This window comes from Calonectris borealis, chromosome 1 (genome assembly GCF_964195595.1).
Source record: "Calonectris borealis chromosome 1, bCalBor7.hap1.2, whole genome shotgun sequence".
Classification (NCBI taxonomy): Eukaryota; Metazoa; Chordata; class Aves; order Procellariiformes; family Procellariidae; genus Calonectris; species Calonectris borealis.
Genome location: NC_134312.1, coordinates 93,987,344 through 94,002,702, shown reverse-complemented (window position 1 = coordinate 94,002,702; position 15,359 = coordinate 93,987,344). Strand labels below are relative to the sequence as shown.

Sequence of the window (15,359 nt, the reverse complement as noted above, 5' to 3'; positions counted from 1 at the left end):
GGGGGCGTAAAGGAGCCCGGGGCCCGCCGCCATCGACCCCGCCGGGCCGCGCCGCGAGCGCCTCCCGCCCTCAGTGCCCGTGCCCTGCACGTCACCTCCTGCCGCCACACGGCTTCCGGGCTGCGTGCGCAGGGCTGCGCCCCCGGAAGCGGAAGTCTCTTGAGGCGGCGGTTCCGGCGGCGCCGTTGCTGCCGTTAGGGGTGTACAGGCTGCGGCGGAGAGGTGAGGTGAGGCGAGGCGAGGCGGGGCGGGCAGGCGCCGCCGCCCCTTTCCGGCCCCTCTTGCCTTCTCCTCGGCGGGGCCTTCCCCCTCGCCTCCGTCATGCACCCCGTTTTCCAGAGCAGCCGGCGCGACTTCGCCTTCGGGCCGTGGAAGCTGAGCGCCGCTCGGACGCACATTATGAAGTCGGCGCAGGCCGAGAGGTGGGGCGGGCTTGGGGCTGGCCGGGGCGGGCGGGGCCACGGACGGGGCGACAGGGCTGGGGCGCGGGGAGGAGCCTCCGCGGGGCTGGGAACTCGCTCCCTGACAACGAGGGGTTCGGGACGCTTTCTCGCCTTGCGCAAGGAACAAATAACGTCCCCTGGGCAGGGGAGACGCTCTTTATTCCGGTAGCTCGGAGGTTTTTGTTCCCTCTCTTTTTGCGAGGGTGGGCTTGATTCTTTGGCTTGAGAAACTGGGGTGATTTGGGTTACAGATGGTTTCCAGAATTTTGATTTGAATGATTGCTAACGGTTTTGGAGATCTGGACCTCTGTGAACTGAAGCCTGCTAATTAGAAGCCTGTTTTTCTTAATTACGTTTTAATGGTGATTAAGATTCTTTTAAATGTGGTCCACAGACTGTTATAAGCTATTTCGTGGTAATGACTATTTTAAGATAGTGGATTTCATTAAAAATGTATTATTTGCTCTCTCCTTGTAGTAGTAATTTCCACTGCTGTCAAACTGTTGGAGAAAATACTCCTGTGTCAGCATCAAGTACTTAAGTCCCATTTGTGTATGTGGAACTGAACAGTTCAGCTGTGTAGTGCCATAGCTGACCTTAGTGGCAGTTGAATTTGACAGATACTTCTTGGTTTCAGTTTCTGGAATAGATACGTGGAAATCTTGTTAGTCTTGTTAAATATATCTTCATTCATGTTGCTTTTAGCTTTTCTGAGGGTAATTTGTTTGATAAAGTTCCATGTCTTTAAATGTTACACTTTTTTTTATTATAGTAAACTATGTAAATGCTAATTTTTTTAACATAACAGCATTATACTGATTTTTTTTTTTAAACTGGATATCTGCCTTAAACCAGGTAAAAACTATGTTCCTTTCTCCATCTTTATCCTGTGTTCAATGCCTAAAATAATTTTCTCAAACTGCTTCTGACTAATGGTCCTTTAGTTTTTGCAGTTACAGATAAGAAAACTTGAATCCTGTGATTTAGTCATTTTTCTGTAATGAGGATTCAAGATCCAGCTAAGCTGTACCTGTGTCCTGCAGGGGAAGGAGGGCTATTGTTAGAGTATCCTGTTTTTATGGCGTGTTTGTGAGGACTTATTTTGTAGGATGCTACATCTTAAAAATGAAGATCTTTATTCTTAAGATCAGGAGGATGTTAACTCTCTTCATTATCTATAAACAAGAGGGAGAGACTTGAACTGCCAGTCTAGAAGCCAAATTGTCTGTTCGGCTCATCTTCTGATCTATTCAGTTTCTTTAACTGTGGCTGTTTTAAAATAAACTGTCACCTCTGTAATTTTTAGAAATTACCTTTTTCTGTTTAGACGTTTTTGAGGAACACACAATTTTTCAGAACATGGTGAAAAAGGCTGAAAAGTAAAGTTGCAAGAGCTGCAACTCAGGCTTGAAAGAACACAGAGAATTTTGCAGGGTAGGGAAGTCCAAAATTAGCCGTTTACCTGTAGGTCTTGGTACCTAGCATGAGATCCCCAAAACAATTCCTCTACTTCAAATCTGAAGGGTCAAGAACTATCCAGTTGCAGTGCTTTTAGTCAGTTTCCTTTTATAATGTATTTCTCTTGGCATTTCGTCTTTTTTATTGCTTGGGGAACATCATTAGCGTTTGTAGGAGTTTTGTTTCTGGCAAGCATATATCACAAAAATCCCTCAGCAATCTCTGTGGAAAGGTGAAGGATTAAATGTGCCATAGCCAAGAACTCCTTTCTGTGCTGGCGTTGGTCTTTGCAGGTCAAGGGGCCTGCACGTGATGAAATGGAAAAGTTCATAAAGTTATTCTGCCTTATCAGGGAAAGACATAGTATCTTATTTTCCAGGTCTACGCATTCATTATTTTTGTTTCAGTTTGGTTAGCGTAATCTTCTTTTGTATGCAGGGTTACAGAAATAACCACTTTTGTTCAGGAGTGCCTTATTATTAATGTGAAAGTTGCGATTAAGACTTTTTTTTTTCCTCCCCTCCTTACAATTAGTGTATTTCCTAAAGTTTTCTTCTCTCCAGATGTCATGTGTTTCTTTTTGATCTTGATAAGTAAAGTAGGTAGTGGTAGGGAGGAAAAGAAGTATGTGAAGCCTTTTGGTAAATAAGGTCAGTATGTATCTAAAGTGCTGTTATATGTGTGTGTGTGTATTTATGTATAGCGTATGTATATATGTATGAATAAGTATAAAGATTGATGTAAAACAAAATGTGAAATAGAATGGTTTGAGATTTTCTGCAGAGATCATGCCTATTTGGTTCATGCAGTACTTTGTTCAGTTGGGTCTGTGGCTATGGCTGTGGCTTTCATGCTTAAGGTTACAAATACCGGTGTGTATTCTCTAGCAGCTCAGGAAAGTAGTAGAGCACACTAGTGTCTTCTGCACTTTTCACATACTCTGCCAGGGTTGTTTTCAGCCCATTTTTGTAGGCTTCTAAATTTGGAGGTATGGCCCACTGTGTAGCGAATTTAAACTTGCTGACAGCGAGTGCTCATTCCTAAAACTTCTGTTCGGGCACCTGCCGAAGTAGTTCATGGACCATCCAGGGATTTGCTACAACAGGTTGAAAGCTGCTAGTTCATGCTTATCAGATATTTTTTGATTCCTCACATATGAGACTTTTGTACGAGCCTGATGGAGAAGGAATGTTTTAGGAATACTTTTGTGGTGGAAAAGTCACTTCGGATCAATGACTCTGCAATTCATGTCAAATGATTAAACTGGGAAAACAACCAAATTTTGCAGAACATATTGATGATGTGTCTTCTAAATTACCATGGTCTAAAGAATACTTATTCCAAAACAAGGACTGCTTTCACTGAGATATAGCTGACTGATCTCTTTTCGTGGGACTTTTATTTTTCTGTGCAGGTTGGCTGATGAATTACACATGCCTTCCCTGCCAGAGATGATGTTTGGAGACAATATCCTAAGAATACAGCATGATCGTGGTTTTGGAATTGAGTTCAATGCAACAGATGCTTTAAAATGTGTCAATAATTGTCAAGGTATGATCAAAGTGGCTTGTGCAGAGGAGTGGCAAGAGAGCAGGTACAGTATTTTATCACCAGTGGGCAAGTACTGGTGTGTTTTATGTGAAACTGTCATAAAGTAGTTAAAAGAACAGACTGACCTCTTGGAGACCATGTTGCATTTGGTTCTACCGTACACACAGTGTGTGATCACAGAAGTCACTTCGCTTTTCTTTGCCATCCTATCTGTTAAATTGGGTCAGCTATATTTTTCAGTTATGTCTTGGCTTTCTTAAAATAAACGACAAGTTTAACATGGCTTAATGCTGTTTCTATTTATTCACACTCATAGGGCCTCGAGCATTACAAGATTTTATTGTGTGGTGTTTCAAAGTGCAAAATGCTGTACACATTCAAAGTCTTAGCCTTAGGAACATAGCAGAACAATTACCGTGCATGAGAACTACTTGTACGGCGTAGTATTTACTAAATTAGTTGCAGAGCACCTAGAAATAAAGGAGAGAGAGAAATCAAAGCTGTCATGAAAGCTAAGGCAAATAGCAGTGTTAATGATTGCTGTGTGTTATCAGCAGGTTGCTTTCTGCCTACTTAAAGAAAAAAATGATCTTGAAATACAAATTTTTCAACAACATCGAACTAAAATCTTTATTTTGACTCACAGGACTGAGATAGTGTTAGCACAGGAATTCTGGTAATGGTTTTCTAACTTATTATGGAAACAGATGTTGTGAAAGAAGCAATACTGCATGATTAAGTCTTGACATCGTCATTGCAGCACAGAAAATGCTGCTGTTTTTCTTCTTGAAGGGTTTGGGAATCGTATATGTGAGGTTGTAATTTTTTAAGAATTGCTACAAAGTATGCTGTTTTCTCTTTCAATTCTTCAGGAGTGAGACTGAGCACACTAAGGAAGTTGTCAAGCCATATGATTGGACTTACACAACAGACTACAAAGGAACATTGCTGGGAGATTCTGCAGCTTTAAAGGTAACCATTTTCTCCTTGTTAAATGCTGATTGCATATTGTTTCAGTCAAACACAATTTTTTTTTTTTAAGCTGTCATTTACCTTTCAATAGGCTTCTGTAAAATCTTCCATGCTTCATAGTTTCTGATTTCAAAGTATAGTTTAGGCTTTTCATGTCTCTCAGCACGTTATCCTAATCAAATCATGGCTTATTTTAATAACTTTTTTTTTTTTAAAAAGCATTTTAGGATTATAGAAAAGGGTGCCATTGTGTCCCTTAGTGAGGACTTACTCATAGAGTAAAGCACGTGGGAATCTTCAGCGCTTGCTGGATGCCCCTCTGAAGCCCTTAGCTCAACACAACAGAACTATCAACTGTGTAAATCTCTAGTACCTTTACTCTCTGTTGCTTGCCTGTTTGTCTAAGCAGATTCGTAGATCTGGCTGCTTTCGATGGCTTTATGCTTTTCTGCAACAGTAACTCCTAATTTTTAAACTCAAAGGCCCTCCCTTGTCTTTATTTACTTTAAAATAAGACTGAAGTTCCCAGCTTCTCTTTACTGTATACAGATCGCTTGCTACTGAGCAGATAATCTATATTAATTCACTAGGACTGTGTTAGTTATAGATCACTTGAGTTATTCTGGAATTAAAAGTGCAGCATAGAAATAAACCATGTCTTGTTGGCCCATAGTCTTTAGGCAGCGGAAGTGTATGAGTGTATATGGAGACCATGAGATGGAAAGCATACAGGTACTTGGTTTCCATGGAAAGGCTTTATTAGAATCCTGTTTGGGGTTTGTAGTGGGCTGGAGATACTAAATGCATGGAATCCTGTTTATAACCCAGAACTTCTCATTTGTATGTTAAACATGAGGCACCTTCAAATGTTTTGAAATACAGAAAGTGAGCAGAATTGTTTGCAGCTGAAACCCTACTGAGCCTGTACCCAGAGGGAAGTTTATTCAGAATTTTCCACTCTTGTTTTTCGCTTTGATTGATGATTCCTCTGTGAAACTTTTGTTTTAATTTTAACTTTTTCTCTTAGAAATTTGGGATTTTTTAAGCTTAGTGCCCTAAAAGCTTTTTCCTTTCTAAAACTAGCAATTGTGGGATTTAAAAGATCAGGACAAACTTTATGTAGCTTTGCACAAATTAATACGTTAGCTGTTCTTAATCTTTTTCTTTAGGTTGTTCCTACAACAGAACACATAAATACAGAGAAATTGAAAGCCAGGGAACAGATTATGTTTTTTGAAGAAGTACTTCTGTTTGAAGATGAACTTCACGACCATGGAGTATCAAGTTTGAGTGTAAAAATAGTGAGTACTGAGAGATGTATACAGGATGCTTGGTGACTCAGTTGGCTAATGTATGCAAAATGCAGTCACTTTTTGCATGTTGTTCCTTCTGGGATTTAAAGTTTAAAATGCAAAGTTCTTTATCCTCACTCTTAGAAATATAATCTTACTGGAAACTATGTTGTCTTGAAATCTTTCTGTCAGTTGCTTCAGGGAACAATCTTTTCCCTCTTTCTGCATGCTGCCTAAGAATCTTTTGAGACACCGTCTGCCCTGCTGTCCAATGATAGCTGTAGCATATCAACAGCCCAAATGTTGACTTTACTACTGAAAGCTCCTCATACTATCTTTCATTGTGAATATCTGATATAGATAAGTGCATACTTAAAGTAAAACTTTGTAATATGCTGAATGGAACATCTTTATTTTTGCAGAGAGTTATGCCTTCCAGCTTTTTTGTGCTGTTGAGGTTTTTCTTGCGAGTTGATGGGGTACTTATCAGGATGAATGATACAAGGCTTCATCATGAGGTAAACCCTTATTTGCCATCATGAATATTTTACAGATACTCCCTTGCCGTTTACTTTCAGAGAAGACCTGTTGATGCTCCTGTAATTTAATACTGATGTTTGGGGCATAGAGGTTACCTGAATTGAACTTTCAAGTGTATTTTATTATTGTGGTGGTGCTGAAGTAGCAACCAAGTGCTGGATGCCACGGGGCTAGGTATTTTATGAGCAGAGAGGGCTACCCTTCATGTGAAGTAATCATTTAAATATATTTGACAGACACAGATTAGAGAGGAAGTGCAAGAGGAAAAAGTGGCAACAGTAAATGGTGTGATACTGTTCTTCTCCTCGTCTCCAAGAAAATGTTTTTGGGCTTGTCTAATATATTACTGCAAGTTTTAACTTGCAAATTACTGTCCGTGCGGCATTGAGTTCTAGTATCTCATAAGTAATACAGGACATAACAGTTGTGGTTTGCTTATTCTGTCTAGCTATATTCGTACTGATGTAGGAGTTCTAGCTGAGTAAAGATTAACAAGCATAGAATTTTTTTTTTCATGCATGCACGCAGAAAGGTGATTTTTGGGAAAGAGAACATTGCTAAACATCTTTCTCTGTCTTCGTGAATTTGAATGTACGTTTCTACTCCCAGGTGAAAATCTGTGGTCAACCAAATTCAAATGCTTACTGAATTCAATGTATTTAAAATGCTCATTTTGCACTGATACTAGATGATAATTTTGTAATTAATTTTTGCCATATTTTTCCCATTAGGCTGACAAGGCCTATATGTTGCGAGAATATACATCCAGAGAAAGCAAAATATCAAGTTTAAAGGTATTGCATTTTTTTAAATGTGGGTTTTTTTCTGCCTGCTTTTTAAAATTGTTTTATGGTCAGCATAGAAAATACTGTGTCTGTAAGTCATTCTTTGTTAGGTTTGGAATTGATACAGAGGAAAAACCTTTCTGCTTACAAAACATTTTGGTGATTTCAGGGCAGATTTACATTTGTAAATGCTCAGATCACATTGGGTTACTTTTTCTACTTTTGAGTTAACAAGATTTTTTTATTATTTTATTTTTTCATAGAAGTGTTCAGCCACAAAATCAGGTAGTCCATGTCTCATGATGCTTAATTTCAGGGCTGATTGCATGCTTGCAAGTAGTACTAGGGGTTAAGATCTGTTTGGTAATAGACTCATTAAGTTTTTCTCAAATAAGTTTAATAGCCTACCTTAAAACTCTAATAATGGCTCAGAATAATTTGTGGCACATTTGGAGTTGCAGCTGTTGATTTTCATTCTTGACCCAACACCTGATCTTGGGCATTCTTGTTACTTCCCTTCTCCCTTGTTTTTCCTTCACCTGTAAAAAGTGACTAATGTGTTACTAACCACCTGAGGGAATATTTTTGCAAAATGCTTTTCTTTTTGAGGAAAGTGGCACTGTATCATTTCTTAACAATATGTAATCCTTATAAACAGGACTAAATCCAGACATAAGCTTTTTGATAGTTTTGTGGGGTTTGAAATATAAATCGGTGATCTAGGTTTTACTTCACCTCATGCTTAAAAATTATCATCCAAGCTGTTAAATAATTTTTACTGCCTGTGTTATAGAGAGGAAATGCATATGGCTTTTCAGTTCCCTAGATCAGCTTGCATAGGTAAAGCAAAAAAGATTCCTGCTTCACTTAGGTTTGAAATAATTGAAACAGCCGTATTACTCCTTGCATGTTAGGGGTAGCCAAAATACAGGGTGCAATTGAATAGCTCTGGATACACTTCTTGAAGGATGTTGTTAGAAAGTTTGGAGATGGTTTGCTCAGTATAGATTTTTTCTTTTTTTTCATCAAATGTCTTGTATGTGGTGAAGTTGTCTACAGAAATCTCCAGAGAAAGCTATTGGTTAATGAAACTACCTAATTTCTCCAAAAATGAAATTAAAATCCAATGAGTTTTAGTATTTCGTATAAATGTCTGTGGTGGACTCATAAAATTAAGATACATGTTCAGGTACATCAGTTATCAATAGCTAAATCTGAGCAACTCCAGTGAATATATTGCAATGGCTAGAAGACATAAAGCATGGGATCCCTTGTGGCCATCCTAGTCTCAACTAGAACTAGAATCTAAAAAACACTGTTTGTTCCATTCACATGATAAATCTATTTTTTTAAAACATTGTAGCTCTTCATGAATGCCTCTGACTTTCTTGCACTCTTATAATCTGCTGCTTAAAGACATTAAATACCTTTCCTTAGCCTATTGATCCACACAAGGAGTAAAAGACTGTATGTACGTTTGAAGTTATAAGGTAAATTTTAATGATCATACCTGCCTCCAGGTGTTTAAATCAGGTAAATTATGGATTAATTATCTGTAAAAGTTTGGTTTTGGAATACCTTTTCTTCCCCTCCCCCCCCCCCCCCCGTCATTAACATGTTTCATATAAAATTTTTGCTTCTTAGCATGTTCCACCTTCCCTGTTCACGGAACCTAATGAGATCTCTCAGTATTTACCCATAAAGGAGACAATCTGTGAAAAACTAGAATTCCCAGAGAAGCTGGAGCCTAAACCAGAAGCATCACTGGAAACCATGTGTGTTAAGTCTAAATAAATGTGACTTTATATGGACTTGAAGTAGACTGGAGATAAGGTGATCATGTAACCATTGCCATGGGGGGCGGTTTCACTACTAGTGGAATAAAGAATTTGGCTAATTTTTCTGTAGCCCTGAGAGAAAACATTTCAAGCAGGTTTTGCTAATGGTGTTTTTTGTTTGCTTTTTTTAACCTGTATCTGGAGTTAATGATAGACTGGTGGTGAGTTACAGTTTTCAACGGCATTGGAGAAAGACTCTCACGATTAAGAGTCTGTGTTCTGTTCAGTTCACCGGTTAGGCAGAATTATTGTCTGGACCCTCCACCACAAACAATTCTATGAAGATTTTGTTAGTGCTGCTTCAGATACTAAGAGACTACTGGAGTTGTAAAATTGGCATGATTTTATTTTTATTGAGAAATCATCCACAGTAAAAAAAAAATTTCCTCTGCATTTATTTTGAGCTGTCAGTCCTAAACTACACATTTTGCTTAGCTTCCCCTACTGTGAGCTGATAACCAACTAAGTTATTTTTTTGGAGTCTCTGATCCAGCATCTAACTTAAGAATATTCATTTCATTTGAGGATAGGTTTAAGGAGAAAAAAAATTGCATTTGTTTGACACTATATAAAGGTAAAATTACCTTATTTGTGAGGCATTAGCTCCAGAGCAGGAAAAAAGCTGGAGGTTAACAGAGACACGCTGGTAAGTCTCTTCGCAAATACTAGTTTAATCTGATGTCAGCCAGATTTCTCTAGGCAGTTCTGGAGACTGTTACTTGGGGTCTGTGTGCTGCTACAGTCACGTACTGTATTGGAAACGCATCGTACTGTATTGACCTGTTGGACATAGCGGATGGTGCCCACGTATGATGGTTATACTGCCCTGAGAGTCAAATTGCTAAATTGCAGAGTGGCCTAAGGCTGGGGAAGAGAGGGGTGTTCACTCTCTAACTCCTAAAGGATGCTGGTATTTGCAGTTTGAGAAACAAGATCCTATATAGCGTTAAAAGGATGCTAAGTATTCCAGCTACATCATTTTGGTTTATTTTTAAACTTCTTTAAGCTCTGATATTAATAGAAGTGTGATCACATGTATAGTCATCATTTTAACTCAACACTTTGTAGATTAAACTTTAAATATTTACATTGCTTTTGGAAATCCTAAATTATATTGATGGTTTGGGCTAAGAATGGGGCAGCTAAACAGACTTGTCTAGGTTTACTGCTCACACTCAAGAAGTAAGTGACTGTAGCGAAAAGCAGGCCTTACGGTTTAAGGTGATGGCAGATAAGAATGTGTACACATTCTGATGTCTTGGAGTTTGTGTTTAAAAATCTTCATATTCTATACTGCATGGTTTAATAGAAACAACCCATCCCAAAACCTGGTATTTAACCAGTTTTTTTCAGAAATGGTTCTGAAAATCTTCTTTTAGAGAAGACCCTGAGATTTTTAGAAAAAAGTCTACTGCCATCTAAGTGATTGGGTTTTTTAATAAAAACAAACAACACACTTTGTTACACTTTTATTTGAAGCAGCCTGGTCTAATGAATTGATCATAAGGTCGAAAGGCAGGAACTAACTGCAATTTTTCCTGTGTCTCTGATTTACTCTAACCACAGGGAAGTAATTTCTCTGTGCCTCAGTTCCCTGTATGTAAAAATGAGAGTTAATACATGCCTACCTCACCGAGGTCTATGAGGATTATTTTGTAAAAAGTTATTGATCAGAGTATTTTTTTTTTCCTGAATACACCTTCAGCCTTATCTTTGGAATCCTTTGGAAAGGATTACTGCAAAAAATCTTATGATCTATAGGATAAAAAGAGTGGAGAGAACTGCAATTAAACAGTGTCTGAAAGAAATTATTATCAGCTGGACATGATCTGGGCGAGTGAATTTATGGCCACTTTGAAATAGAGGTGAGGTCCTCTATATTCCCCATTAGAGTCCTAAATTCTGTTGGATTTTTTCATCATCCTGCACTTGTTTCCTAAAGATTTTAGTGGGATGATGAAGAAGGGGCTGCAAATGAATGCTGCATGGAAGTGATCAAAATTCATTTGGTAACAGAAGATTATTTAGGTCCACTCCAGTGATAGAGGGATATGGGCAGAGACTGAAAAGGAAGGGAACAACACATGGGGGTGAAGAGAGATTTTGCTGGTAGAAGTAAATCATCGCACTTCTTTTACTCTAAGCATATATTATTTTACATGCCTTAAAGGCTTATAAAAACACACTTTAAAGCTGGTAGTGACTGAGAGCTGATGTAGTGCTAGCATGAAGGAAACTATATCTGCATTCATTAATTAAAATTGTGATTTGGGTTTGGGCAGTGATGCTAACATTAAGCTCCATTGGGCTAAAGTATAGTGGTGGGGGGAACCCACAGAATCCACACCGAGCGTTGAAAAGGGTGCTCTGCATGTTTGGCTTATGCTGTGTATTTTATCTTGTCCGTCATACATACTAATTTGTGACCTGTTGATACAGTTGTCTTGAATGGACTTGAATCCCGACTATATAGATCTGTGATACCCATCTATTCTGGGTACTATGCATTTAAGTGGAACACACAAGTTGGGAAAATCACAAGTACATGTTTAGGAAGTTACAGTTACTACAAAGTAAAACTTGGAGCACTTTGTCACTCTTATACCACCCAGATTATCAAGAAGCAGCAGTATAAACTGGTGTACTGCAAGCTCTCTGGTACAGATTTTCCACAGAAAAGTACCACTTTGGATATGTAATTTTAGCGGGAGGGAGTGGGGTGATTCTCCAGCTGTTTTGTGGCGCATTTAACCTGTGGCAGTTTATATTCTTTCTTGTATGTCGCTAAATAAAATGTACCAAACATTTTATAGTTCTGTTTTTATCTGAGCAAAATAAACTGAAGTAACTACTCGTGATGCTGAATTTTGCATGCTAGTAAGGTGTTGCATCCATGCGCCTTTGCCTGTCATCAGAGCACTCTGGCTAGTTACGAAAATAAGGTGAGACTTTTTCAGAACAGGGGAAGAACCACAGTAGTGGGAGCAAAATGAAATCTATATTACTATTTCTGTGAGCTTCACTATTGCCAAATAATGGATTCAAAAGTGGTGGGAGGAGATGGGATTCAACTAGAGAAGTAAAACTGGCAGAGGGTGTGGGCTCTGTTTTCTGAAGTCTGGAAAACACTGGGACAGGTTAGATGTCAGCTATCGTATGCTTGGAAGAGTAAGAAGTGCCTGACTCTAAGGGAAAGTGGGAGTGCTTGCTGTCTTTAAAAAACCCAAACCAAACCTATAAATTACAATGAAGATAATCTCTGCCACACGAACCTGGGAATCGGCGCTACGCTGATCTTTATTAATCTCACTGATGTGGAAGGTTTGCAATACTGAAGTTCGTGCAGCTGCCCCAGCAGAGCTGCCACAGGACGGCTGGAGTGTCCGGGGGGAGCACAGGACCAGCTACACCATTTCCAGCACCTTTCTCCTCTCGGCGTCTCTCACCCGACCCCCGTGACGGCGGGGCACCGCCTCAGGAGACGGAGGTGCCGCGGCGGGCTGTGGCTCCGAGCGCAGGGCTCACGGCACAGCGCTGCTCGGGGCGGCTCCCGTCCGCCGGGCCCCGCTGCCCCGGGGGGACTCACCGCCTCTTCGCCGCTCGTAAAGTCCTGGAGGCGGCTGGTTTTGCCCCCTCACCGCCGGATGCCGTCCCGCCTCCCCCGCCCGGCGGACTACATCCCCCGGCAGCCTCCGCGCCGCCGCCACCGCCCTTCATCTTCCTGCCGAGTGCAGGTACCCCGCGGCGGCGCGGTGCATGCCGGAGTTGGTAGTCCCTGAGGAGGGGAAGGGCAGTCCGGCCGAGTGTGGGGCAGAGCCGCTCGGGCGGGGGCCGAGGCGGGCAGCATGGACAAGCTCAAGCGGGTGCTGAGCGGCCGCGACGCGGAGGAGCCGAGCGGCCTGACCGAGGTAACGCTCCGCTCCCTCTGCACCTGCCTCCTCTCCGGGGCGGGGGGGGACGCTGCGTGCCGGGGGCCCGGGCGGCGGTTGGCGAGGGGCGGTTGGCGGGAGCGCAGGGGCGGGGTGAGGGGGACCCTGGGCCCCCCCTCAGCGCCGCCGCGGCCTCTCGGTACGGGTCGGCCGTCGGCGGGACCGCCCGTCAGCGGGACCGGCCTGCACCGCCTCAGCCCATCGTCGGGCCTGCGGCTCCCCGGGGCTGAACCGGCCGGGCGCTGCCGGGGGCGGCGGTTCACCTGGAGCCAGTCTGAGAACCCTTCACTTGCACCTGAAATCCCCCGTGCTTTACCCCGCGAGCGGCCGCTGCCGGGGGTGCCGCTGTCTGGGAAAGGGCCCCTGGCTTCTGGTTTCTGTCAGAGGGAATGGCTCGGTCTCCCGAGGGAACCTGGGCCGGCCGGGCACGGGAAGGCTGGTTGCAGCGAGCCGGAAAATAAAGCGGGGGAACGGGAACGTGCCGGTGCGCTTGCTCGGTGCGGGCAGGGGAAAAAACCCGCTCAAACAAACCCCCCTCGCCTGTTCGTTGGGAGAGCTGGCGGAATAGTGAAAGTGAAAAAGTTGCCGGTGCCGGCGAGCGTGGCGCGGGTGGGCAGTCCCGCGTGGGTACGCGCCGGGGGGAGGCAGCGCTCCCTCCTGCAGCAACTCCCCGTCGCTGCTCGCTGAGGGGGGCTGTCCCTTAGCGGCACCCGCGCTTCCTACGGGCGATTGAAGAGGGTGATTAAAAACCCATTTGTGCTAGGACACGGTTTAGCATCTTAGAGGAAATTCACACACTTGATACGTGGCAAGATCTATTTGCAAATAATAACTTTCACTCTTATTTTTCTCCTCGTTTCTAGGTTATTGATGCAACTTCATTAGGTTGGGGCACCAGAGTGAAAGGCTTCATTGCTTGTTTTGCAATAGGATGCCTGTGCTCGCTGTTGGTAAGGACCTTTTGCCAAATCTCCCTGATATTTGAGTTTCGGGAGCCCCACTAATTACAGCCTTGCTGTATGCTGTTGCTTGATTTTTTTTTTTTTTTTTTTTTTTTTTTTGAGTCTCTGGGAAGACATCTGACTCTGTTCCGGTTAGATGCAATGCACTAACTCTTTTTCAAGAATGCCAATAAATGCAGTTTACTTGTGTGTGTGTGTGATTCTGCAGTTTGGGTTTAAGTTTTCCTAAGACTTCTTTTGTGTTGTGAGATTTCTTGGATATATTTCTTTTGCAATTTAAAAACAATATTAATTTTTTCCCCTCTCTCTCTCAATGTTCTTTTTTAGGGTAGTTGTCTGCTATGGGTACCAGGCAAAGGGCTGATGCTCTTTGCAGTGTTTTATACACTGGGGAATATTGCATCTATTGGGAGGTAACAATCTTTATATATTAGTTCCCTAATACAGATGAGAAACTAAAGCAGAATGATAGGAGAAGGTGCATAAGTGGTAGGAACTGTTGCGTTTGTGTGAGATTTGCTTATGTAGTTCATTCTCTTGTTGCTGAATTTTAAAGAACAGCATTTCCCCAGTAGTGCCCTGAAATGGTAAAGAAAACTTTTATTTTGTTTATTGTTATTAGCAATGTATTCAAGGTAAAAGTAAAGAATAAGTAAAGAATCAAACTCATGCTGTGAGCATTGAGGTTTTTTGATTTTGTTGGTTTTTCCCCCCTCAAGATAAAAATAATTCTTTGCCGTTTTGCATTTGGTAATGTTCTGTGTGCTTTGGTGAATATATTTGGGGCAGTCTGCCTGTCAGGGTAGGCCTGTTTGATAAGCCTTCGTGGCCGTTGAGGTTCCTGAAGCGTAGCCCCACTGACTTTGTGACAGACACGACCTTCTGTGACTAAGGAAACTTAACAAGATGTTAGAAAACACAAGGAATGGAATTGGGAATAATATAGTAATGAGGCAGAATAATACAGCATATAAGGCAGAAATATCACCTTAGATAAAACTTTGACCTTGTATAATTCATGCAGTGTCAATCACCAGGGCTCTAGATGAGGACTGCAGATCTGGTAAGGGATCAGAGAATGGATCTAGGCCTGAAAACAGCCCTTTATGTAGAGGAATTGAGCTGGATTACCTGGCAATCCATGCAGAGCCTCTGTGGCTGTTGTTTTTGAAGAGCAGGTTAAAAAAGCATCGGTTAAGAATGATCTAATTGAAGCTGACCTTGACCTATGCTTCTAGCTTGATAGTTCTGCTCTGGTTATGTTAATTGTAACTGAACAAGTGTGAATAAAATTACAGAATAAATACCTTGCACAAAGAAAATCAGGAATGGATTTTGTCTCATTGTATATCCTGTTTCTTTTGTTATGCAGCATTGACTAGCATAACAACATAGTGTACTGATGCCCTATGTGACAGCAGACAATTTAACAAAATACCCCCCCCTTAATGAGGAATCTTACCTAGAATCTTACCTGTGTTCATCTTATTTTGTTTTTCACAGCACTCTTTTTCTTATGGGACCAATGAAACAATTGAAAAGGATGTTTGAGCCTACACGTTTGATTGCTACTATTGTTATGCTTGTAA

At 41.6% G+C, this 15,359-nt stretch overlaps 2 protein-coding genes across 8 annotated transcripts in view; both read left to right on the top strand.

The window, feature by feature from the left end:
* Window positions 1-146: 146 nt before the first annotated feature.
* Window positions 147-11,687, top strand: TIPRL (TOR signaling pathway regulator). The gene is made up of 7 exons (XM_075167767.1): window positions 147-422; window positions 3,316-3,495; window positions 4,325-4,424; window positions 5,594-5,725; window positions 6,139-6,234; window positions 6,988-7,050; window positions 8,686-11,687. Exons 1-7 carry the CDS (start codon window positions 322-324, stop codon window positions 8,833-8,835), a joined length of 822 nt encoding a protein of 273 aa, XP_075023868.1. The 5' UTR covers window positions 147-321; the 3' UTR covers window positions 8,836-11,687.
* Window positions 11,688-12,589: 902 nt separating this feature from the next.
* The window catches only part of SFT2D2 (SFT2 domain containing 2), a 32,278-nt gene continuing 29,508 nt past the window's right edge, over window positions 12,590-15,359 (top strand). For 5 of the 7 annotated variants that reach the window (XR_012676432.1, XM_075167569.1, XM_075167561.1 and 2 more), the window contains exons 1-4: window positions 12,590-12,787; window positions 13,672-13,758; window positions 14,098-14,183; window positions 15,274-15,355. Coding sequence is in view for 5 of the 7 variants with exons in the window: in XM_075167569.1 (XP_075023670.1) it covers window positions 12,725-12,787; window positions 13,672-13,758; window positions 14,098-14,183; window positions 15,274-15,355 (318 nt within the window). In the remaining 2 variants the exon portion in view is untranslated. Of the gene's footprint in view, window positions 12,788-13,671; window positions 13,759-14,097; window positions 14,184-15,271; window positions 15,356-15,359 lie in introns of those variants that run through there. The other 2 variants (XM_075167601.1, XM_075167592.1) reach the window with 2 other exon arrangements.